The sequence below is a fragment of the Phocoena phocoena genome, chromosome 9 (genome assembly GCF_963924675.1).
Source record: "Phocoena phocoena chromosome 9, mPhoPho1.1, whole genome shotgun sequence".
In the NCBI taxonomy this organism is placed as follows: Eukaryota; Metazoa; Chordata; class Mammalia; order Artiodactyla; family Phocoenidae; genus Phocoena; species Phocoena phocoena.
Genome location: NC_089227.1, coordinates 12,911,671 through 12,937,961, shown reverse-complemented (window position 1 = coordinate 12,937,961; position 26,291 = coordinate 12,911,671). Strand labels below are relative to the sequence as shown.

The 26,291-nt window shown below is 38.1% G+C and overlaps 1 protein-coding gene across 1 annotated transcript in view; it reads left to right on the top strand.

Moving 5' to 3' along the window:
- SUGCT (succinyl-CoA:glutarate-CoA transferase) overlaps positions 1-26,291 on the top strand; it is a 684,446-nt gene that overhangs the window by 114,777 nt on the left and 543,378 nt on the right. The window contains exon 9 of the mRNA XM_065883542.1: positions 18,593-18,688. Coding sequence (XP_065739614.1) covers positions 18,593-18,688 — 96 coding nt within the window. The remainder of the gene's footprint in view (positions 1-18,592; positions 18,689-26,291) is intronic.

The window sequence follows — 26,291 nt, the reverse complement described above, 5'->3', positions numbered from 1 at the left end:
CCTCACTGGCTGCTCTGAACTCCATACTCCAGTAACTGAAAGGTTATATTAGGAAACACTGAAATACCCTATGTGGTGACAGCATTATGTACTCACTGGGTGAATGAAATGCTGTAAACAAATATTTTGAATGATTTCTTGGGGAAAATGAAATACTCTTCTAAATTTTCAGCAAGCAAGCTCTCTCAGCCCTCAAGTTAATAGTTTTGGTTGGTCTTGTCACAGTCATATGTTAAGAAATAATGGAGAGGAAATTTAAATGTAAGGGCAATTTAGAAAAAGTTATAGTAAAATAAAAGATAGGTTATTACTAATCCAAGTTTCCTTTTTTATGTGAAAGTTCTGTATTAGTTACAGAAAAGATTATGGAAACTTGCAGAAGAGGATATACACGTGGTTCACCTCGACTATCACTGGGTGGCACTGTGGGCTCACGAGATGCACTAGAAGTAGGACCTCTTGTGTGGTTAAAGTACTGTGCTCACATCTTTCTGGAGAAGGCTTCTAATATTCATTCTAATGTTTGTCATTGCACTTGTTATCTGTTGCCAAGTACCTGTTAAATTTATATTGTGTTTATTAGGTAGAACATTTTAATCTGCATGCAACATATATATTTTTCTCTATAAGGTAAAACCTCAGTTGTTGTTTTTTTTAAACTTAAATTTAACCTTATTGTTGAGTTAACTTCTTTCCATTGGTAACCTTCCTCTTCAGGCCTCTGGGATAGTGGTTAGGAACATGGACTCTCAGACTAGTTTAAATCCTCAATATGCTACTAAGTAGTTGAGGCCCTTGGGCAAATCTTGAAATGGGCTCTGTCTCAGTTTCCTCATTCATTAAATGGGGATGATGGCAGTGTTTGCCTCCTGGATTGCTATGAAGATTAAAATGGGTTTATATATGTAAAGTGCTTACATCAGTGCCCACTACATAGTCAGCACTAAGTAAATGTTAGCTGTTATTGTTATATTATTATTACCATTGTCTCCACCTTTTCTGTTCCTTTTCCTTCAGCCCCCTTTCAGCACACTCTCACCTTATTACTACATTCCTTAACCCTTCATACACTGACAGACAAGCATGTTGGTTGCAGCAGAGACTGACTTTTTTTACCCCAAAGCCTTTACTTTTGATGACCTATTGCAATTATTTAGTATGTAAACATTAAAAAATAAAAGTCATATGCTACTGCGTTTTGTTTTTTTTTTAAGTTGAGGGAATGTATACGTTAAAATGCCTCAACCAAAATTAAGTTAAAAACACCGATGACATACTGCTTATTGTAAATATGCATGTGAGGCCCGTGGATGCTGGCTGGTGCTTTAGACTAGGCGGAGAACTGAGATAATTCGTTATACGTCCAGGAAATACTTCTTTGCTAGTCAGCTGCAGTACGAACCTGAGAATTTTGAGTAAGAGTACTCTGGTTCACCTCAAGTTCTTCTAAAAGAACTGTTATTCTTGAGGTAATTTAGGTCTAGGCCTTTAGCTTTAAATCAGTAAAAATCAATACGCTGAAGAAAGGCTCAACATGAATCAGTGTAGCTGGTACTTTACTGAATACAGGTAAAACTCTTTCTTTCTGCTATTGTTTTCCTTTGTTTTGTTTTTGGTACTATCACAAACTCCCCTTGACTGTATCTGGATCGTTTCTTGAGCTTTCCCGTGTTCACTCGAGACTGTCTAATGTACCTAGGAGTGTGCAAAAGATTAGAGGCAACATTTTTTCAAGAGGATCAGTAATACCAGTATTTGGATTCTACCCCCAAAATTTACATTAAGAGCAATCTAAAAGGACACAGGACAGTTGCTTTCCTCTTCCTCTTTTTAAAACTTTGTCCCTTTCTCTTATGTTAGCTCAAAACATGCTTTATGTCCTTTTTTTTTTTCTTTCCTTCCCTTTCTCCCTCCCTCCCTTCCTTCTTTCCATTCTTTCTATTTCTTTAATCTCCTTGTTTTCTCTCCACTGTAAAAATGGCCTTATTATAATTTTGGGGCTAGCCTAGAAGTCCAAATATTTGTTATTTTTGAGCATCTTGAAAAAAAGAAAAGACCAGTAACCAAGCTAAGGTAGGTCTGAGACTGAAAACAAATTTAGCGGGAGGTCCAGGAGGAAAGATAGAATTTTAAAAGTGGTGTGTTGAGACAGAGACTCCTGACAAATGCTCACATGGCCCCTTCCTTTTGGTGGTAGTGATTACTGTGAAGGCAGAATATATGTCCAGAAATATAAGACCCGTTGATTGGAACTGTTTCAGGACCTTCCATTGATCTGTGTTCTTTCCTTAATTTTTTGTCTTTTATTTTTGTTCTTGGGACCCTGGAAGTGGTTTTGGGAAAATGCTTTGCTTGTAGTGGGTAGAACTATGATACTCATGCCCCAAGGGAAGGGAGTGATAAATGAAAGTGTTATTGTCTTTGGAAGCACAGACCTAGTATTAGGGCAGGCTAAGCAGCAGTCCTCTGTGTATGAATCCATGTAATGTGACATGAAAGGGAATTTTCCTGCCTGCTATCATATCTGGTTTCATATTCAGACATTCTTATTGATAGAGTCATTTAATCAAAGGTTTGCCTTGTGTAGGAATTTTTCTGGACAGGTTTTCAAGATTTCCGTCAAATATCCATACACGGTCTTCAGACAAACCAAAAAAGACTTCATAGTTTTGAGAAGCAAAGATGATTTTACCTCTAGAAATAAAAATTCTCAGTTTTTCATATTTTGTTTAAGAATGTACAATTAAATAATATTTTTATCTTTTAAAAATATTCATTTTGCTAACTGCTCAATTTATGACTTGAAATCTGTTACAATGTTCTTTTTTACTTAAATAACACAATGGTTAGAAAAGGGAGAAAAAGGAATCTAAAGATGGTATTTCAGTTTGTTCAACAGTGTTGAATTTAAGCCTGCTCTTTGTTTTTAATTATCAAGCAAGCACAGTGACTTGGCTTTTTTTCTTTATTATCATCTAAGAGTTTTATTGAAAAGAGTGTGACTGTAAACCAGGAGTTGCAAAATCAAATGCTTAAATATGTGGGGCAGGTAATTAAAATAAGTGAACTAAGCCAGACAAAAAACAATAGGGAATAGTGGTGGATATGGACTAAAAAGTCCACATCCTATCTGAGGGCATAGTTATTACTACTCAGTCCAGCCAGTTGTTGCCCTGTGAGTTTATGGTCCCAAGTGTAGGGTGTGCTTGTAAGTGTTTAACTAGCTTTCTTAAAGAAAAAAAAAGCTGCAATCCATAGCATTTGCCAATTCTCGTGGTGTAAATATTCCTACATTGCTCATTTCAAGCCTCTAATGTGATTGTTACTGAACATGCTTGGAAGAGATATTAACAGTTGCTCTTGTGGGCCAGTATAAGCCTTCTCCACCACTAGAGTAGCCAGATTTGCATTTTTTGATGCAAGAAATCTGAATTTTTATATAAAACCTTTCAATTTTTGAAATACTGTGTAGGCCAAACAAAACACATTAATGAACTGAATCATGCTCATTGAGCTGCCAACCTACAACCTTTGGAGGTAAACTGATAGCACTTGTCTTAGAAATCTTATTAGAAATTAAATTTTGGGGCTTCCCTGGTGGCGCAGTGGTTGAGGATCCGCCTGCCAATGCAGGGGACACGGGTTCGAGCCCTGGTCCGGGAAGATCCCACATGCTGCGGAGCAACTAAGCCCGTGTGCCACAACTACTGAGCCTCTGCTCAAGAGCCCGCCAGCCACAACTACTGAGCCCATGAGCTACAACTACTGAGCCCGCGTGCCTCTAGCCCGTGTTCTGCAACAAGAGAAGCCACAACAAGGAGAAGTCTGTGTACCACAATGAAGAGTAGCCCTCGCTCACTGCAACTAGAGAAAGCCCGCGCGCAACTAGAGAAAGCCCGCGTGCAGCAATGAAGCCCCAACACAGCCAAAAATAAAAACAAATTAATTTTAAAAAAAAGAAATCAAATTTTGCTACTTTATAGTCAAACTGCAGATGTTTAATCAATGGTTCCACTGGTATTTTTCTAAACCAATTGTTTTTTTGTTTTTTTTTTTTGCGGTATGTGGGCCTCTCACTGTTGTGGCCTCTCCCGTTGTGGAGCACAGGCTCCGGACGTGTAGACTCAGCGGCCATGGCCCACGGGCGCAGTCGCTCCACAGCATGTGGGATCTTCCCCGACTGGGGCACGAACCTGTGTCCCCTGCATTGGCAGGCAGACTCAACCACCGTGCCACCAGGGAAGCCCACCAGTTGTGTTTTAATGTGTGTTTAATATTTGTAAAAGGTAAAAAATTTGCAGTTCAGAAATTCTTCTTTGATTAATAAAAACAATAAATATACTTGGAATTTCTAAAGCTGACTAACCTGGTTTGCAGTCTGTGGGAGTTGTTTTTCCTAGATGGATTATTTGTATCAGTGAAAGATGGAAAACACCAATCTAATTAATTGAAATTACTAAATTGTTGTGTCATAAAACCCTGTGTTTGCTGTTTGGCTTGTATTTGCTTGGATAATGTGTTTTTTAAATGATAATTTTTCATTATTCACACTTTTGAGTGTTTTCAAAGCACTTTTACAATATTGTTCTGAAGTCACAAACAGCTATGAGGAGGTTAGTGATGTTTTGCAAACTTGACTCAGGACTTTGCAGTAAGGGGCTAATAAGCTGAGACTGAGACTCAGGCCTGTTGACTCAGGATCCAAATTTCTTTCCACCAGACTGCCGAGGATGTCAAAAAGGCTCAGAGACTATGCCCTCTTCAGAAGTGTCTAGCCCTCCAGGTGTGGTTAAGGCGTAGGTGGAGGATGTGACTGGGAGAATGATCATTGTCTGATGAACATGAAAATTGACACAACAAAGCAGAATGACTCCTAAAGGGCTCTATCATATTACAGTCTTCTAGCATATAAAAACATATTTGTGGATATGTTAGAATGCAGATCATATGCAAATGTACTGAATTAGAGACATGTGAGACTACGGATATATGATACAGTGTATCATCAAAGGCTGATTATGTCGGTGTACCTTTGAGGTCTCTTAGAGGTGATGTTGAAAAGCCCAAACTCATCTACAATTTGCAGCTTAGATCTTAAAAGCCATCCAGCCTGTGCCATGTGGGCTGTTGTTGATGAGTTCTGACTGTGATATAAATTAGTGAGGTTCTGAAATCAGTTGAGTTGATTTTCATCTTTGCTGAGATGTATTAGAACAGAGGAGAGATTGGCCAAGTGTTTGTGTAAATATGGTGAAATATTCTCATTGTTTCTGTTCCTGTGAAGTGACTCTGAAATTAGTAAAGATGACTGTTATATTTGCCAAACCATTTTGTGTGTGTTGGTAGGAGGAAGGGGCGAGAAAGTATGAAAAGAATGTGCTTGTCCTGCAAACTCCACTTTGAGCTAAGTCCCCTAGGCCTGGTTCCAATCACATTTCTGCCCCTAAACTCCTCACGTCGCTGAGCTTTTGTGTGTTTGCTGTGTGTCTTCTCACTAGACTCTGTTCCATGAGGGCAGAGAATCCATCTCTTTTCACCACTGTATACCCAGCACCTCACACACTGCCTGAACAAAGTAATCACACAATAAATATTTCCTGGATGAAAAAATGAAATGTAAATAACAAGATTTTTTAAACTTCCAAATAAAACAGAAATAGTATATAAAGTATAGAATGTGTTTTCTTTCTTTTGCTGTTCTTAGAGTTGTTGTTTTTCATCACTGAGTTGGTTTCTGTTAATTAACAGGGCAGTCCTTGGCACTGTGTATCTGTAATCATTGCATGAATTTTTGCTTGAAGTGCAGTGACATAATACATATTTTACCTGCTGAATCATTTGATCACCGACATGATTTCTTGTCCTAATCCACACCTGGCTTTGCACCTTTCCCCAGAACTCCCATGAGGTCACTTTAAGAAGAGTCACCAGTAAAGAACTTAATTATGTATTGCATTCTAGTGAGTCTTCCCTGTTATTCTGGGAACCATTCCACAGAAGCTCAGGAGAGCAGTGCAGTGTGACATGGCCAGACAAAAATCATCATCAGGTTCACTTTGACATTCTTAGATTTCAGTCACTCAGAATGATCAGATGTAGGCAGAATGTGTAAGTTAGTTAATTTTGTTCTCATGCCGAGGCTTGGTTTATAAACTGTTGTTATATTCAGGGTTGTTTTATATAGTTCTGTGACTTAAAGTTTCTAGGAAAATGCCTCCCTTGATTATAAAATCTTTCTCCCATGAACTTGGGAAGATGCTTGAAATTCCACTAAGAGAGATTCATTCCTTTAGCTCCAAGCCTTTTGGGCCTTCATTAATTTTCTATTAAAGTCTGTATACCCTGGAAAAGGTAACATCATGAACAATCTTCATTTACACCTTTTTGGTGATTTGGCTATGCATTCCAGCTATTGTTCTATCTCTTTCCCCCTTTCACTGCCAAACTTAACATATTATTTGTATTTGAGGTTTCTGCTTCCTGCTTTTCCTAACCCTTTGCATTACGATGTCCACTCCAGTTCCTCTGCTGATATTGCCTTTAATGGCTAATTTCCGCTTTTTTCTTTTGGCATTTAAAATTAAGCTCTAAGGAATATATACAAATATGAGGAAATTCTCATTAAATGTAAAAATCAGGATATAAAAGTAAGTATAATCCCAAGCGTATGTAGTCCTTTCCATCTCCTGGATATGAGAAAATCTATATTTAGAAGAAAATGCAAAAGGTTTTTCTATTAATATTAAGATGGGGAAGGCTTTTTTTTTTAATTGAGGTATAGTTTATTTACAGTGTTATATTAGTTTCAGGTGTATAGCACAGTGATTCAAAATTTTTGTAGATTATATTCCATTTATAGTTATCATAAAATATTGACTGTATTCCCTGTGCTGTACAATATATCCTGTAGCTTATTTATTTTATGCATAGAAGTTTGTACCTCTTAATCCCTTACTCTTATCTTGTCCCTCCCCCTTTCTCTTTCCCCACTGTTAACCACTAGTTTGTTCTCTATTATAATCTGTGAGTATGTTTCTTTTTCGTTATCTTCACTAGTTTGTTTTATTTCTTAGATTGCACATATAAGTAATAACATACAGTATTTGTCTTTCTTTGTCTGACTTATTTCACTGAGCATAATACCCTCTAGGTTCCAGTGACAGAAGGTCACTAGGACATAAAGGCAGAAGTTATCAGAACTAGAGGAAATATGTGACAAAATAGAGAATTGGAGAAGGTAACCTGAACTAGCATAACTACACAAAATGTAGGGAGCTCTTCCCAAAATGAGCACAACTTTCTGTAGAAGAAGCATCCTGGGCTCCAGGGAACAATGAAGGAAATCTACAGGGTCACAGGAGTCAACCTTTTTTTTTTTTAACATCTTCATTGGAGTATAATTGCTTTGCAATGTTGTGTTAGTTGCTGCTGTATAACAAAGTGAATCAGCTATACGTATACATATATCCCCATATCCTTTGCCTCTTGCATCTCCCTCCCAGCCTCCCTATCCCACCCCTCTAGGTGGTCACAAGGCACTGGGCTGATCTCCTTGTGCTATGTGGCTGTTTCCCACTAACTATCTGTTTTACATTTGGTAGTGTATATATGTCCATGAAACTCTCTCACTTTCTCCCAGCTTACCCTACCCCCTCCCCATGTCCTTGGGTCCATTCTCTACATCTGCGTCTTTATTCCTGTCCTGCCCCTAGGTTCTTCAGAACCATTTTTTTTTGTTTTTTAGATTCCATATATATGTGTTAGCATACGGTATTTGTTTTTCTCTTTCTGACTTACTTCACTCTGTATGACAGACTCTAGGACCATCCACCTCACTACAAATAACTCAATTTCCTTTCTTTTTTTGGCTGAGTAATATTCCATTGTAGATATGTGCCACATCTTCTTTATCCATTCCTCTGTCGATGGACACTTAGGTTGCTTCCACGTCCTGGCTGTTGTAAATAGAGCTGCAGTGAACATTGTGGTACATGACTCTTTTTGAATTATGGTTTTCTCAGGGTATATGCCCAGTAGTGGCATTGCTGGGTTGCATGGTAGTTCTATTTTTAGTTTTTTAAGGAACCTCCATACTGTTCTCTGTAGTGGCTGTACCAATTTATATTCCCACCAACAGTGCAAGAGGGTTCCCTTTTCTCCATACCCTCTCCATCATTTATTGTTTCTAGATTTTTTGATGATGGCCATTCTGACTGGTGTGAGGTTATACCTCACTGTAGTTTTGATTTGCATTTCTCTAATGATTAGTGATGCTGAGTATCCTTTCATGTGTTTGTTGGCAATCTGTATATCTTCCTTGGAGAAATGTCTGTTTAGGTCTTCTGCCCTTTTTTGGATTGGGTTGTTTGTTTTTTTTGATATTGAGCTGCATGAGCTGCTTGTCTATTTTGGAGTTTAATCCTTTGTCAGTTGCTTCGTTTGCAAATATTTTCTCCCATTCTGAGAGTTGTCCTTTCATCTTGTTTATGGTCTCTTTTGCTGTGCAAAAGCTTTTAAATTTCATTAAGTCCCATTTGTTTGTTTTTGTTTTTATTTCCCTTTCTCTAGGAGGTGGGTCAAAAAGGATCTTGCTGTGATTTATGTCAAAAAGTGTTCTGCCTGTGTTTTCCTCTAAGAGTTTTATAGTGTCTGGCCTTACATTTAGGTCTCTAATCCATTTCAGGTTTATCTTAGTGTATGGTGTTAGGGAGTGTTCTAATTTCATTCTTTTACATGTAGCTGTCCAGTTTTCCCAGCACCACTTATTGAAGAGGCTGTCTTTTCTCCATTGTATATCCTTGCCTCCTTTATCAAAGATAAGGTGACCATATGTGCATGGGTTTATCTCTGGGCTTTCTATCCTGTTCTTTTGATCTATCTTTCTGTTTTTGTGCCAGTACCATACTGTCTTGATTACTGTAGCTGTGTAGTATAGTCTGAAGTCAGGGAGCCTGATTCCTCCAACTCCGTTTTTCTTTCTCAAGATTGCTTTGGGTGGCCGGGGTCTTTTGTGCTTCCATACAAATTGTGAAATTTGGGAGTCAACCTTTATTCAACGTTTTGACGTCTGAACTGAATTGCCTAGTGCTTCCTCGAAGAACCTATTGGTCCCCCTGTTAAAGACTCACCCCACCCCCATTCCTAGGCCAATTGTGACTTAAGGGAAGAGTTATTTTGTTTCTCTACCCATCCATGAATCTTTTGCATAATCATATACTCAGTTTTAGCTCAATGAGGTCTTAACCCCTGAGGATTCCATTGTTGTTAGTAAGCCATCTTTGTTGCTTTCCTCACTCTGAATGTGAGGCCTCAGGCAACTCAGCCTCTGTGTTTATCCATTTGGTGTATGGTAAAAGGATGAATGGACTTGCTCTGTGTGACTCCAGTGTGCAGAGGCAGGATTTAGAGGAAAAGGCAAACATCAGCGTGTCCTTCTCATTCTACGAAGATGCCTCCTACTGTTCTGCTTTTCTGTGGGGATTGCATCCAACTTTCCTCCTTTTCACTTGAAAGGTTTCTCCTTCTTCATGAAGATCCTACTCCAAAATTAGAGGAAAACTGTATCATTCCTTCCTTTATTTACCAGTTTAATAATGACTGCGTGCCTATAGTGTGTCTCAGATTATGTTTCTGCTGCGGGGGAGAGAGCATCAAACACATCGGACAAGTTCTTTCCCTTCAGAAGCTTCCATTCTATTAATACTAATGGACAGAGAGAAGAGGAAATGACCCCATCTGAGTGAGCTAGGGAAGACCTCACTGGGAGATGGTATTTTAAACCATAACCCATTCACATGTATTTTCTTTCTTGTCCTCTTACACCTTGCTTAAGACTCCACACTTTCAGTTATTCTTTTTTCTTGCATAGTTAAATGAATTTCAGGATTTCCCCCCCGCCATCTTCAAAAATAAAACCTCTGTCTTCCTGCACACCTGCTTGAACTACTGTCTAGTCTCTCTCCTTCCCAGACCTTTACACAAGCCTCTAAAATATTCTTTCGCCTCCCACATTCTTTTCATTTTCTTTGCCCCCTTGAATCTGGCTTTTGTTTCCACTGCTTTATTGATATTGCATCTTAATGAGCATTTATGATTTCCTGGTCATCAAATCTAATGCCTTTTTTCAGTTTTTATTTCCATTCGTTGATTCATTCATGTATTCACTGAAAAAAAACCCAGTACTTGTCCTCTCTGCTGTGACATTGGACACAGTATTTCTTTCACATGGAAGGTCCTTTTCCTTGTGTTTGTAAGGCTAAATTCCCTTTATTGAAGGGACTGCTCAAATGTCACTCTTTTTATCTCTACTTGATTTTTTAAAGAAAAGTCTCTTGTGGAACTAAATATTTCTGTTTTGAATGATAGATTTTAACCTTACTGAGAGATGGAACTCTGTTTTATTGATTTGGGGATCTCCCACTGTACCTGACAGAGTGTTTTGCGTGTAATAAGTACTTATTAAATATCTGTTAAATGCCTGAAGGAAGCAGTAAACAAAAGTAACTTCATTCTTTGAACTTCTTTTAAAAACTAGTGTTGCAGAACAGTGTATTATTTTATTCTAAAAAGATATTTAAAGAACTAAGTTATTTAAAATGTGGAATCATATTTGAAGAAGATGTTTGAAACTGAAGACATGCCATCATAGGGATAAATAAGTAAATCATGTCACTAAATGTTACTTTTCTACATTTTCACTTACTCATCACACTTTTTCAGTCAAATGATTGACTGGGTCAGTGGTTCATGGTAAAAAATATGTTTGATGTATTATCCTAAACATGCTTTTGAAATTCTGTCTCTCTTTGCTGTCTGGTCTTACCTTCTGGCATTTGATATCCAGTTTCCTCATATGTCTGATTTTCATTCAGATGGATTGGCAAAATTATTCTGAGTGTAATGCAAATATGTTTTTCTTTTGAGTTCAGTATATAAAGTAAACATCAATATGCTTTGACTATCGTTAGTGATAATTCAGAGGAATGTGAAATGTGTGTGTTTCTTCCATTAAGTTAAAAAATTGCCATGAAGAGAAGGATATGGTAATATGTTTTTTTTGCTAAGTAAATAAAAGTAGAGATTTAAAATTTACATAACAGCTCTACTGGCTTATTGGTGTTTACAGGTAAAATGTTTGTAGGTTGAAGTTTATTTCTAATTACATTGGAATAGAAGCCAAGGCATAGTTGTAGCAAAGCAGAAAACTTTGAATGAGTACTACTTTAAGTATTGTGTAGTAATTAAGATCAAACTTATCTGTAGATGTTTACTTAATTGAAAAGGATGCTTAATCTTTTTTTTTTTAAAACCAAGTAAAACTGGTCCTATAAAACTTTTTCAGGATCAGGGCCACTCAGAAATCCTAAGGAGTCTGATTCTGTACGTAATTTAGTATAGAATGACAGAATCCAGAGTAGCTGAGTTCAGGTCCTGGCTTGTCCATTTACTAGGTACATAACCTTGGGCAGATTACTAACCTGCTCCATGCCTCAGTTTTCTCATTTGTAAAATGGGTTCATCAGAACATGTCTCTCATATAGTTGCTATGAGGATTAAATGAGATATTTCACATAAAATGCTTAGAACAGTGCACAATAAGTGCTTAGTATTAGTTTTGATCATTAGTAAGTAAAATGATAAATGTAGTATAAATAGTTAGAATTCTTATTCTTCTTTCAACATGAGATAGCCAAAATACCTTCTCTACTCCTGAATGTTTTTCCTCATTGATCCTTAGTGGTTCTGAAGAAATTAGTCTACCTTAAGGTGTGAGGGACAAAGCAAAGCAGATTAAATTGCATAGGAAGTTTGACCTACAGAGTAATGGAATCAAGATGAAAAAGAGAGATGTCAGGATCTTAAACACTCTGATGAAGGCTCTTTTTGAAGAATTTTCCATCTTGAAAGGTGTATTCTCCATGAATGCTAGCCTCTTAATTTCTCTTTTAACATATTTTTCCCAGAAAATGTTTTACAGTTAGTAAATGAGTGAGGCTGAGCAGAAGAACGTGAGGAGAATTAATCGATTCACTTAATGACATGCTTTCTAAGCAAATGCAGAGGACAGCTGAGGGATTGTGGATGGCTTCTAGACTACTCCAGTGATCTGGGGGGCCCTGCAGGGAATATAAAATGTGAAGTCAAGAATATATATAGGACACAGACGTAAACCTGAGCACTCCTAGGGTGAGAGGGGCTGGGAGCAGAGAGGTTAAATAGACAGGAGGCAGTGGAGTAAGGATGGCTTAGAGGATAGAGTATCTGAGTGTGAGTCATAGTTTTGCTCTTCACCAACTGTGAGATCTGGACAAGATACTTAATCTCCCTAGGCTTAGTTTTCCCATCTGTAAAATGGAAGTTGTAATACCTACGTCATGTGAGATAATTTGGTTTCATTCATTGCCTCTTTATACTCCATATAAGAACCAGTTTATCTAATTATATAAATCAATGGCTTCCCATGACACTTAGAATAATATCCCAGGTCCTTACCAGGCCTGTAAGGACCCATATGATCTGGTCCTTGCATACCTCCCTGACCTCACTTTATACTACTGCCTCTTTTACTTACTATGTTCCAGCTACAGTGAGCTTCTTTCTGTTTCTAAATATGGTAAGCTTTTTACCACAATGCAGTCTTTTAATTGGTTGATCTTGTTGCCTAGAAAGGTTTTCCCTAGATTTTCACATGCCTTCTCCAGGTCTCAGATAAGATGTAATATTGTCGAAGAGGCCTTTACTAACCTGCTAGTCTAGAAGAGCCCTCTCTGTGATCATTTCATTTTCTTCACATTAATTATCATTTCCTGATGTTTTCTTGTTTATGTCTGAATGTATCTTACACTAGAATGTGAGCTTCATGCAAGTGTGACAATATCTGTCCTGTTCACTGCCGTATCCCTGTGCCTTAGAAGAGTTCCTGGCATGTAGGAGGTGGTATATGAAGATTTTTGAATAATTGAGTGAATGAATGTGATTCTCATCTACACTGAAATAAATATTAGTTCCTTTTTTTGACTGCATAACTCCTCTTCTCTTTATGCTTTCCTGTAAGACTGCAACAGAAAACATAAAGATGAGCCTGGAGCATCTTGTAGTGCCACAATGGAAGGAAGTGCTGAAAACAAAAAAACACATAATGATGGGGAGTATGTCAGAGGGGCACAGGAGCCAACTGAAGAGCTCCCAGTGGCCAAAACTGGAATGATTTGAACAATAAAATGCAGTAGTATTGTATTATAAGCCAGAGTATAAAATTAATATCCATGAGTCTGTGCTGATATAAATAAATGATTGAATGAATAAATAAATAGGAAAGAAGGGACAAATGTCCTGTGTGGAAGAATTCCAGATGGTTTATGTAGACACTGCCCTCAGGAAGGAGAAGCACAACTCCCCACGCCTTAAGTGTGGACTGTGTGTGGTGACTTCCTTCCAAAGAGTACAGCGTGGACAGGGGGAGGAAAAAAGAGTGATTTGACAGTGGAGAAATCTTATTAACATTGCCTCGCCAGGTGATCAAGGTCAATACCAACAGTGATAAGTCATGTTGATAGTATGTACCTTTGATATGCTGTGTGGAAAATGGCACTTTACTTTTATCGTCTTCCTTCTCGAAACCCATACCCCAGTCTCATTATTTGAAAAACATTAAAAAAAAAATCCCAGTGAGGAATATTCTACAAAATACCTGATCAGTAGTCTTCAAAACTGTCAAGATCATCAAAAACAAGGAATGTATGATAAATTGTTACTGCCAAGAGGAGCCTAAGGAGGCATAAACATAATGTGGATGAGGATCTTGGAACAGAAAAAGGACATTAAGTTAAAATGAAAGACATCTGAACATATGCACTTTAATAATAATTCATCAATATTAGTTTTTTAATTGTAAAATATGTATGACATTGATGTAAGATGTTAATAATAGGGAAACTGGGTGTGTTGTATATGGAAACTCTCTGTAGTATCTTGGTATTTTTTCTATAAATCTAAAACTGTTCTAAAAAAGTTTTTTAAAAATTTGTGAACATTTTCCCACTGTATTCTTCTGTTGCATCATTTTAAGTGGGAAGCCCGATGATTTTTAAGTAGAAGGATGACATGATATGATTTGTGATTTTAAAATGATCATCTGAAAGATGTGCAAGTACAGTTCCTTACCATGATCTGCAAGGACTGGCATGGTCTGGCCTCTGTAAATCTCTCCAATTTCATTTCCTGTCTCTTTCTTGCCATGCTTCAGTTACGCTGGTCTACTTTCAGTTTTTTTTTTTTTTTCTTCCTTGTATGCCAGTCTCTTTCCTGCCTTAGGGCTTTCACACATGTTATTCTCTTTGTTTTTAAAGTTCTCCTCCATCTCCTCTCCCCATGGCAGTTCCTATGACTGTTTGTTTAGTTGTCTTCTCCACTATTCTTAAGTCCAAAGTGGGCAGGACTACCTCTTTTTCATTTACTTATGTATAGCCAGTACCTAGCATAATGCCTCACTCAAAGCAACGTTCAGTATTTGTTGAATAAATAAATAGTAATTACTGTTTTCGTTCACGCTTTAAACAATATTAGTGTGAAGTTCTATTTTAGCTGCTATGAGTACATACAAAGGGTTTATAATACATAATTCTTACCCTGAAATAGTTCCCAATTTAAAAGGAGTGATTGAATAATATTGTAGCATGGAGGAAGGCGCTATAGTTGGAGTGAAGTTCTGCCACTAGCCAACAACGTGACATCAGATAAATTATTTACCTTCTCTGTTCCTTTATTTATCTATCTGTAACGTTAAGGAGTTTGACTGGAGTTTCCTACGACTTTGGTTCTCAAATCTGTGTACAATTGATGGTACGTTGGTTCTTTTATTTCTTCCCAGGCTCCAGTCTGAGTCAGTAGGTCTGGGTGGGGTCCAGGAATTCCCCAGGTGATTGTGATGTACCACTAGGTTTAGGAACTACTGATTTAGGTCTTTCTAGTTTAGGGGAAAGGCGGGGGCAGGGGAAGGGAAATAATCTTATAATTCTATTGTAGTATGTAGCCGACTGTGAAAGTGCAAAAGTCAGGAGTCAGGCAAATTAAGGTGTTGTATTTGTTCAGAGGCAGGGAAAATATTTTTTTGCTTGGGTGATGTGGGGACTTAATGAGACAGCGATGTGGAAATGGACTTTGAAGAGAGGATGCAGATTTGGGCAGGTGCAGAAGCGATCACGACTGGTGTTTTGTCTAGCTTAGTTGGAGGCCAGAATATATGCAAAGAAGCAGGAGGGAAAAAATTACCCATTTTGATGCAACGGACCATACTTCTGATCTTGTTTTCCCCGTTTTAATTGTGATACTTGGTTGTCCTTTTGGAGATGAAAGATTATATTATTTTAGCTTGATCTTCATTAGGTAGAGGTAAAACGAGGTGATGGACACCATGAGGACACTTTGGGAAATAATTGGGCATATTCTTTCTCAAGCCTTTTAGGGCTATGCCTTTTGAGATCCACTTTGACAACCCCATTGGTTTCCTGGTTAGACGCAAAGAATATCAGGACCCACTATGCTATCTAAAATAATAATTTTGCTGTCAGAATGATTACTATTAAACCAAAGTTGGCTTTTTTATTTAGATGAAACCGTATAAAGGCAACATTCTGAGTAAATTATATGGCATCCACATGATGAAATAATGAGCTTAAGTTTAGGGGATGAAAGTAACGATCTAATGCAATATTTAGAATAGGTATACAGTATGTAGTTATTAACCTAAAAGTCACATCCTGCATTCTTTTGATTTGTGGGAGATTTGTCATTAATTGCCAGGAAGCCTCTGATTTTTAATACATAATCATGTCATAGCTGTTGACTTTCTTCCCCTTCTCTTGCCTTAAAAATACGTCTTTGTAAATAGATTGCTTTCAGATCTGTAATGCTCCTTTTAAACATTGGGTTGCTAAGTTTAGCCCTGTTGCTCTCTTTTTTAAAATAGAATTGCCCCCCAGCTTTGCCTCTGAGTCATCACTGACAAATCACACTTTGTTTTTTCATGGATGGCAACTGGCGTAAAATCTTATTTAACCTTCCTGCCCAGTAGGAGCCTGCTAGTTCTGAAATGCTTTTTGTTTTCATGAGCTACCGTTGTGTGGAGAAAATGGGTATGATCTTCCATTTGGAAAACAGTCTGTGAGATGAATTCTGACCCTTCATTCAGACTCACTCTAAATGGGGCTGTTTTTATTCAACGGTTGTCAAAGACAGCTTTTCAAGGCAGGGTCAGAAACACCAAAGTCAAAATTGAGAAGAAAGAATGAGGTAGTGGGCAAGAAATGAGGCAGCTAGGCTGATCTTTAGCCTAGCATCCAGCCCATGCCCACCCCTGGAAACCATTTCAGGTCAATCTAGGAGCTACACATTAACCTGTAACCATCCAGTCAGCCCACTACTTCCTGCAGCCCTTGCTGTTGTTGGCTATTGACTATCACTTGACTTTGAAATTAGAAAAGTGGAGATACCAAGCCCCTTGTGACTTTTTGCTTGCAAAGAATTACCTTTATTAATGTGAATTATTGGCCTCCAGTAGCACCAGAGCTCCTTAGTGACTTTCACTAGGCTTTTTGAAAGGGACAATTCCCCCCTCGCCAACATGGCTAGATCAAAGAAACACCTTTCTTAGAGTAAAACCTCAGACTTGAGAAAATTTCCCCAGTTTCAGGAAGAGCCTTCATGGGAAAACAACTACTATTGCATCCCTGGTAGCTTTTTATCTGCTATATTGTTAAGAAGAAGAACAGAGTCAGAAGTATAGACCTTGGAAGCAAATTTAAGACCATTTACTAATCTGCAAATTGCGTTCTGTGTTCACATTTCCTAGGGTGGCATTGTAGACTTGCCTCTACTTCAGCCAGACCCTGTGGGGTATTATCTTCTTACGTATTGTTCATGCATTATTTGGTTTGATACAGGAGTTATGCTTTTTTTTTTTTAAAAAAAGTCTGAAAACAATTGGTTTAGGTCAAATGCCCAAGATTTTATAGAGAAAGTGTCTGAAGGTCAATGTGGTTAAATTAAATACCTACAGTTGTACAACTAGAGGTTGACAGAAATTAGGAACCATGAATCTGGACTTCCCATCCAGTACATTTTTACTACAAAGTGTTGATTTGATTTTCCATTTTGAAAGACACAGAAGTGATCTGTGAAACGATGATTAGCCCCAGGCAGCCCCAGGCAGCCCTGGAATGCTCCATGGTTCAAATGCCCAAGACCAGATGGAGGTCCAGAAGTGGATGACTCAAAGTTTATTAGTTTTGCCACCTGGGCAGTATAGCCAAACCAGCTGCCATAAGGCAGTTCCAATTTCAACAAAGCAGTAAATGAACATAAAAGTGAGTGTTAAATCCCAAGAAAAAAGTAAAGGAGAATGGCTGCTGCTGCAAGGAGATTCATCCAGGCTGAGCCCCACTGATGGCCCTTGTAGGAGGCACATCTGCCATGCCAGGTAGAAGGCAAGGACAGGTTGCAGCACCAAGCCCTGAAAAGTCACCCCTTGAGTCGCTCCAGGAGCCAGTCTCCATTTGGGATGTTTGACTTGCTGGCTTGGTAGATTCCTAATCGCATCTGATGATAATAGAATGAGAAAAGCCAGCGCCTGTTAGATCATGATGATGCTGTGAGGCCCGAAGCTTTTATCTGGAAACTATGGAAAGTTGTTATTTGGTCACCTCCTTTCCATAGTTCTGGGCCCTTGGAGGCATGGATAGTCATTGGAACGTAAGCCCTTTGTGGCAGATGACCAGGAATCAAGTCATTATCCTCGTATGGAATTGAATTATTATAGGTTTTTAAGATCTATATATGAAATACTCCAAGAGTCAGAGGTTGACCCTACAGTTTTAGATGACCCCTTTAATAGATTTGTAGTTCTTGAAAGCTGAGACAAGTATAATAATGAGGATATGATCCTAGGACCAAGTTGAAAGAAGTACAGTAATTTTTGTTTAAATGAGAATGATTCACTAATGAATTAAAAAAAGTTAAGTAATCTCGATCCTCTGTGCCAGTAAGAATGCTTTGGGCAACAAGGAACAGAAAACTTGATTAAACTGACTTAAACAAAATAGAGGTTTATTATTATTATTTTTTCGTGTTATGAGAAGTTTAGAGGAATGTGGCTCCTGACTAGTTCACCTGCTCAGTGATGATGCAGTCTCTTTTTGTGTCATCTTGATGGAAAGTAAAAGGGGAAGGGAAAGTACTAGTTGCTGATGTACTCTGCCATGGCTTCGATGCTAAAGGCTGGACCAGGGTTCCATCCATTGGGTTAACCTCTGCCTTCAGGTGATCTTTTCAGGAGCTGAGTGTTTCCGTGTTTTTATTTCTCAATTGACTGTTACTCAGTACTTAGTCACGTGCAATAATGTAATACTGCTCTTCTCTTCTTTGTATGATGAAAGTGTGGTTGCCTGCATATTTTCTAACCAAGCAAGACAATTTTTTCTCTCTCCTTTTTTCTTCTACAATGACATGAAGTGAAATCAAATGAGAATATTCCTATTATAACCTTCTGTTTATGAGTATAGATAAAGTAGCTTTTTTTTTTTTCTTCTTCTGGTAGGTGGCATGTTTGACTCACGTCGCTGTGAATTATCTTATTGGCCAAGAGGAAGCGCGGCGCTGGGGCACAGCTCACGGAAGTATTGTTCCTTACCAGGTAAGAATACAGCAATATAGGATCAGTCTATTAGAATCTGCAGTTCTGTATGATATGAGTTTGAGAGATGATTCCTTTTTAAAAAAAGACTTTCAGGGTTTTCTGTCATATATCTTTGTTTGACTATAACAAGGTTCTGTTATTCACTTCGAATTCTGTGTTTTGCACATTTCTTCATCAGAAGATTAGTAACAGGACACTTGAATGGATCAAAAGAACTTGCTGAAAGTGAGTGACTTTTAGACTCAGATAATGGTTTGCTTTTATTTTTTTCACCCAAAAGACACACTGATTGTACCCATTTTATAAAGACTGGTTTGTTTGCCATGTCAATTAAAAACCAAATGTTACCTACCCCAGCTGACAATAATATTCTCACAGGGTTGGAGAAAAATGAAAATTTGCGTGTGACAGATCTTCAGTTCTTGAGCAAAGCAGATGGTTCAGGAACTGCTGTTCTTTATTAAGTGTCTAAACTTGTCCTCAGAAATTCTTGACTTTGGCTAGTGTGAATGAATATGTGAAGAAACTATGACTTTTCAAAAATAAAAAGAAAAACTCCTCTTCAACCTTTACAACAGAGGACAATGTTGGAAACCATGGGAATTCATCTCAAATGTTGGAAGTTAAGGCTTCAGTTTTTGATGTGTATGGAGAAAGTATCTGTGAGTCGGAAGGCTTTACAGTAAAGTTCCAAATCATGTCACATAGGGAGGTATTCGCTATGTTCAAGTATAATGTTTATAGTCTATTTTTTGCTTATTTTAAAGAACAGAATGTCTTTAAAAAATGTTTTGTGTAGACCTCAGTATCCCTCCTGGGTGTTTACACCGAGAGCTCTGGCATCTTGGGTGTGCTCTCAATTATTTCACTGTGAGGTGAAAAGAAATTTAGAATCATCGGCTATTTTTATTATAGGTAGAAGATATGGGAGACTTCTGTGTGTGTGTGTGTTTATGTGTGTGTGTGTGTTTCTTTGCATTGAAGACAGAAATGTACTTTTCCTTCTTGAATTGCCCCAGTTATGTAAAATGGACACTGTGCTTATTTGATCTAGTTGATTGCAGCTTTATAATCTGTAAGAAATAAAAGAAGATCTACTAGGGACTTTCCTCAAAAGCCCAGAATTAATTTGTTTCCTCTTGATGGAGAACGGGTTCAGCACTGTGATTAAGGAACAAATGCAAATTTAGCTTGAATGAAGCTAGTATACCAAGATGGAGCCTAGATATGTTTGTAGACCCTGGTCTGTTTTCAATTTTTTAAAATAGATTTGGGAAATATTTTTATGGGTGACTTACAGGGCAGTTATAATTCAGTTTTCTACAATAATTAAAGCGTTGCATCTCATTTGAGTTGTCTGAGTTTTGGGCTGAAAGCCTATGATGGAAGACTCTGATGGTCTCAGGAATTAGTTACGGTGGCCACCTCACTCTTCAATTTTTAAAAATTTCATTTTATTTTTATATTTTAATTGAAGTAGAGTTGATTTACAACGTTGTGCCAGTCTCTGCTGTACAGCAAAGTGACTCAGTTTTACACATATAGACGTTCTTTTTCATATTCTTTTCCATTCTGGTTTATCCCAGGAGGTTGGATATAGTTCCCCGTGCTGTACAGTAGGACCTTGTTTATCCATTCTAAATGTAATAGTTTGCATCTACGAACAGCAAATTCCCAGTCCATCCCTCTCCCTTCTCAATTTTATTGAACTCTGAAGGATTCTGGGGATCAAGGACCTCAAATGCATGAAATGAAATTTTTTGAAAAGTAGTGCTCCTTGATTTGTGTGTTATTTTGTATACATGCAATTTTTTTTTTTGGCCGCTCTGTGCAGCCTGTGGGATCTTAGTTCCCCAACCGGGATTGAACCTGTGCCCCCTGCAGTGGAAGCACGGAGTCTTAACCACTGGACTGCTAGAGAAGTCCCTGTATACATGCAGTTCTTAACTTCTCGGGTTGATTATCCACTTGGGCCCTTTCCTCCCTGCTCTTTGGCTGCCACCTTTCTGAAAATGAGTGAATTAAACAAAGTATACAGAATTGAGATAAGCATTTTGCTGCTTGAACATCTTAGTGGAGGCTTTTCTGAGAATTCAGATTTTTAAAAGGAATTTTTGATTTCAGTGCTCCTTTTGTTCCCATTATCAGTGGGTTTTGCCCCTGAGAAGTACCTAGCCCAAGGGATTGATCATTACATAATGCTCACGTTAATATTTTTCATGCATTGGTATTAAGTTCAATGTTTCTCAACCCTTCAAACAATTATATTTGTAAAGACAGGAGTGTTTTAGGGACAGGAGAGGAGAGTGCAGAGAAAGCAGCTGGTCTTCAAAAAGAATATATTTTGTTTATTATGTATATGTGCAGTTATCAGTGTGGCCACCCCTCTTTAGATATATGACTAACATGATACACATCGAGGACCAAAGCAACAGCCTGGCTGCTCATAGCCTCCTGTCACTCTTAATCTTTTCCTATTTCAGTTGGCTTCCCCACACTTATTTCTCTTAAACATGCACATGAATCATTTGGAAACCCCGTTAAGATGCCGATTCTGATTCCAGGTGATGTTGATGCTGCCCATCACAATGATACGACTGTAGACCTAGACTTTCTTATTATTGATGACTGCACCATGTCGTTTATATTCCACTGGCAAATCCCAGTGCTGAATGCATTTAATAGTCCATCTATTCCGTGCCTGACTGAAGCAGTGAATATGGCTGGGGAAAAACATAACCACCATGTTATGTTCATGGCTGTCTCTCCCCAGCCTTACTCAGCAATCTTGCCACATTTATCTACATATTTATCCTCTCTCTCTGATGATTATTTCACATCTTCTCTCTCTTCACGTCTTCCTCCTCTCTCCTCATCCTTAGGCAAAGACTTTGTCTCATATGACACTAAAAATTGATGCAACCAGAAGAGAACTGCTGCATTTTTTTTTCTACCATAACTCTCAAACTTCATTTCCTCCTATCACAGTGAATGAACTGTCCCTTTCCACAGTTTGCTGATTTAAAGGCATTGCTCCTGCACTCGATCTCTTCCATCACCTGTATTATCTGTCATTGGTTAAATATATGATCACGTCCTTCACTTAAAAAAAACCCAGCCTTGGACATCGCCCCCCCCCCATACCCTAATCCCCCAACTCTGGGGCATGTCTTCATTCCATTTACCATCCCATTTCTTCGTGCTCTTATTTATAGGACAAAACTCTTGAAAGTTTTGGGTGGTGTCTGCTGGAAGGAAACACTGCAACCTCTATTCTGCAGTGCCATTTGTACCTCACAGGTAAAGAGACTTTACAGCACTCTGAAGCCTCAGGAGTTTGAGTGCCAGGGACTATCAGGGGACGCTGACACTCTGGTCAGTTCATTAATAAGAATACTCTTCTTAAGCTTTTTCTTGAGCCTTTCAAATGTAGGGCCTTCAAAGAGAATTGTTCCTTTAAATGGCCTGATAATTCACATGGTGATTTCTTTCAAACTTTCTCCTCCCCCACCAAGAGCTTCCAATTCAAGAGAGTGAAGAAAACAATTATTCAGATGATTGAATAAAACCATGTCTCCCTTTCTTCAGTTTGGGCTCATTCAACCAAGGAATAGAGCAGGAAACTGTGCTATGTTATTTCTGGTAGGGACCTTATACTGTATATTTAATTTGGCATAAGCAGAGACTGAGACAGGCAGTAAATTCCAAGTTTGAAGAGATACAGCACTTTGCTATCATTCCTTAGAAAAACATCAAAATGCTGTTAAATCATAGCAGATTAGGTAACCTTGGGAGTCTTTTTCTTTTAATCCATGTTAAGGATGTTTTAAAAAGCCAAAATGTGAATGATATACATCTGTTTCTTGTGTGACTTTTTCTTTGTACCATAGTAGCAGTAAAGCATTCATTTGCTGAAGTTTGCAAGTACAGTTTAAACAAGCATATGATTACATTGCATATATTTAATTGATGCATTGATAATAAGAGTAATGATAAACATGCTGGCTTCCATTGAACACATATCATGTAACTGGGATATATATCTACATATATGTATATTTTTCTTTCTCATTTTATATGGATGAAAGGGACATCTAGAGAGGTAAAACAACTCTTCTATGGCTATAGCTAGAAAGCCAAAGGGCCTGGATTGTAACCATGGTTTTAAGTTTTCAAAACTTGTTTCCTTTCTCACTATATCCGAACTAGTGGTTCTTTTGGTGCTTGACACATTGTAGCTACCTGTCTTTTAATTTCTTTGGCAGATAGAATTCTTCTGATCTGTTTCCATCATCTCTTTGACAAACGACCTATTTATTATGATTTTAGAGGGTCCCAAACCTAATAAGTGACCTGGCTATGGAACTATATTTGAATTCTGAGCTATGCGGCAACTGTAGGTTTCCCTCTACCATGTTTTCATTCATGCTTTCAAATGACTCCTGATAAATAAGCAACAGTTCTTGAGCCCCCTATGGAGTAGGCACTGTTTTAGTTCCGGAAGGCTTCCAAATGAGGAAAAACTAGGCCCTTGATTTCACTGAACTCAGAGCCCATATAGCAAGCACAGCTGAGAGGGTTTGAGCTTTGGCGTCAGACAGACCTGGGCTCATAACTTGGCTTTGCCACTTCATGGCTGTGAAATCTTGGACAAGTCTTTTAATATCTCTAGTGTTAGCTGCTTCCTATGCAAAAAGGTGATGATGATAGTTGTTTCCACGTTCATTGATGGAGTTAAATGAGATAGTGCGTGCTAAGTGTTTTGTGTAGTACCTGACTCTAGTAAGCACGTGGTGGAAGGTGGCTCCTGTTATTATTTCTGTAGTTGAAGTAATAATTATAACTTTGTGAAACAGTTTCTAGGAAACTATGAAATAGTCCCTATGAAAACTATCCATGGCAGCTTAGGGGCAGAATAAATAAAGAGACATAGCTGATTTTCTTTCTTAATGGAATTTCCACTTTAATTTCTTTCTTTAAAAAAAAAAAAACAAAAAACGAAAAGGAGGGCAATGTACTGTGCTACTTTTCTATTTTAAAAAAAAAACAACTGTTCTCAGATATTTTTTAGAAACTGTAGTATTGAGCCATTGCTCAAATGTAGCATTATTGAAAGAAATACAGTTTGAGGAGAATCATATATAGCACCACCACTCAATTGTCAAAGGGAATAAGGCTTCTAGTTTACTGATGTGTTTATTAGTAAATTGAGATTTAGCATAAATTCATACTTAACTAAATGAAACATGGCAAAAATGATTTTCAGAAGTATTCTCTGAGGAGTCCACAAGATGGGAACCTATTTCTATTAAAGATACATACCTACCCTTTTTTTTTTTTTTTTCCCCGCGGTACGCGGGCCTCCCACTGTCGTGGCCTCTCCCATTGCGGAGCAACAGGTTCCTGATGCGCAGGCTCAGCGGCCATGGCCCATGGGCCCAGCCGCTCCGCGGCATGTGGGACCCTCCCAGACCGGGGCACGAACCCGCGTGCCCCGCATCGGCAGGCGGACTCTCAACCACTGCGCCACCAGGGAAGCCCCATACCTACCCTTTTGAGAGCCAAAAATTGTGGAGATTTCTCTTTCAGTTTTTAAAAGTGAGAGAACTACAGAATATTCTGAACATCTGTTCTTATAACCTTAAGATTGCAATGAACTTTGATAATCTCTAACCAGTAAAAAAAATACCTGAAGATTTTTTATTGGGAACAAAAATGCAGGTGACAGCAAATACATTAGATTCTGTCTCAGAGGTTTCTGCAAACTTTTGGATTACTTAGCACTGACAAGCTAGAATATTCAAAGGTTTTTTTTTTTTTTTTTTTTTTTAATTTAAGGCATGAATTGTCTGAATTTCCCCCGCCCCTTTTGTTCTAAAGGTTTTGTCCAGGTAGCTTTTGATTATTTGCTTTAGAGCTTATATTTGTCTTAATCCTTATGAATTTGGAATTCTTGTTAAAACAAAACAAAATCATTTACTTGAAGATCCTGGTTACTTTGAAACCAATTGGCTAGGATTTTGTCTCAGTCCTAAGAATATAGGTAATGGGGCAGTCCAACAGGCACATAAAATTAGAGCAGACATGCTAGCTACTGGCATGATAGCTGCCACCCTCTCTGCTTCTCCCTAGAAAAGCTTCAGCTTTCTCTGATTTCAAATAAAATCCCTAAATTTAAAATAAATTAGGCAACATGATGTTTAAGGAGAGCATATTGCACAAAGAATAAACATGTATGACTGCAAAAACCATTGTGATTTTTAAATCAGTATTGCCTTCAGTTGACAAATACGGTCTTTTTAATGCATTTCACTAAGAGGTAAAATAGAAAGAGGCACAGGGAAAGACAGTGTATCTCAAGGAATAAATCTGAAATTCCTTTAGGATCTTATCAGCTTCTCTGGGATTCTCAATATTCTCCTCGTTATATATGGATAATTGATAGGATTGTATGTTGTTTATGCCTATCAAATTTGGCTAAAATTACCCCAAAGAATAAAATGCCATTTTGAATAATCAGCTAGGTAAGAATATTAATATTATTGAGTTAATAACATTGTATTAATAATAACCATTATAATCACAGCGATAACATTTATTGAATAATTGCTATGTGTCAGTTATTAAGTACTTTATATATATTAATTCCATCCTCACAGCAACCCTGTGAAATAGGCAAAGCTATTATCCTCACTTTCAGATGAGGCACAGAGAGGTTAAATAACTTGCTCAAGGTCACATATAAGTGTGTAGCTGGGATTCTAACCCAGGCAGGGGAACTATACTATATAGGCAGATGATGTGATGCTACTTACTTAAACTGACATGTTTAGTTTCGTTTTCTATCTTCATCCCACTTTTGAGGAAGAATTACGTGACATTTTCCTCTACATAATTTCCCCTTTAGGACTGCCAAGAGCAATTGAAGAGATATAAACAATTCTGTTGTTTACTCATTACTGAGATCCTTAATTATGACTTAATTTCATTCAGGAAATCAGGTTGTACATCTTCTGAAGAAATCCTTTGATTGCCTATGCTAAAATTGTATTAGAATCATAATTAAGTCAAGTCATAGTGAAACAGCTATCTCTCGCTCCATCTATGTAATGAATGAGAACAATACTGTCTTTGAGCAGTCTAGGAGCTTGGGATGTCTTAGCTATTGTGAGACTCCTAGTTTCTGGTTTTCAAATGGTATCTCTGTGAGTTTGGAGGTCGAGGTGGGAAGAAGTGGACATTCAGGGGTATGGGGTGGGGGGAGAGGCCAAAAAGGCAGATCTCCAAGTGTTCCAACCCCATTTCAACCAGAACAGCTCCACTTTTTGTTTGTTTGTTTGAAATACAGGGTCCACTGGTTAAAAATGATTATTTGTCCTAGGTCAACCAACTTGTACTGAAAGATTCTACAGGACTAGACGGTAGGTTTTGTACATGTTTGTGGTGTGTTTGGGAAAAGAGAGACTCGTTTTCCTTGATGTTGGTGGTTCCTAGAACTGTGACCTAGAACCTTTATTAAAGGGTCTAATCCAGCTGAGCTGGAGGCCTTGGCAGGAGCTGGTGTGATGCCTGGCAGAGCTCCTCTGTGGGGGAGCATACA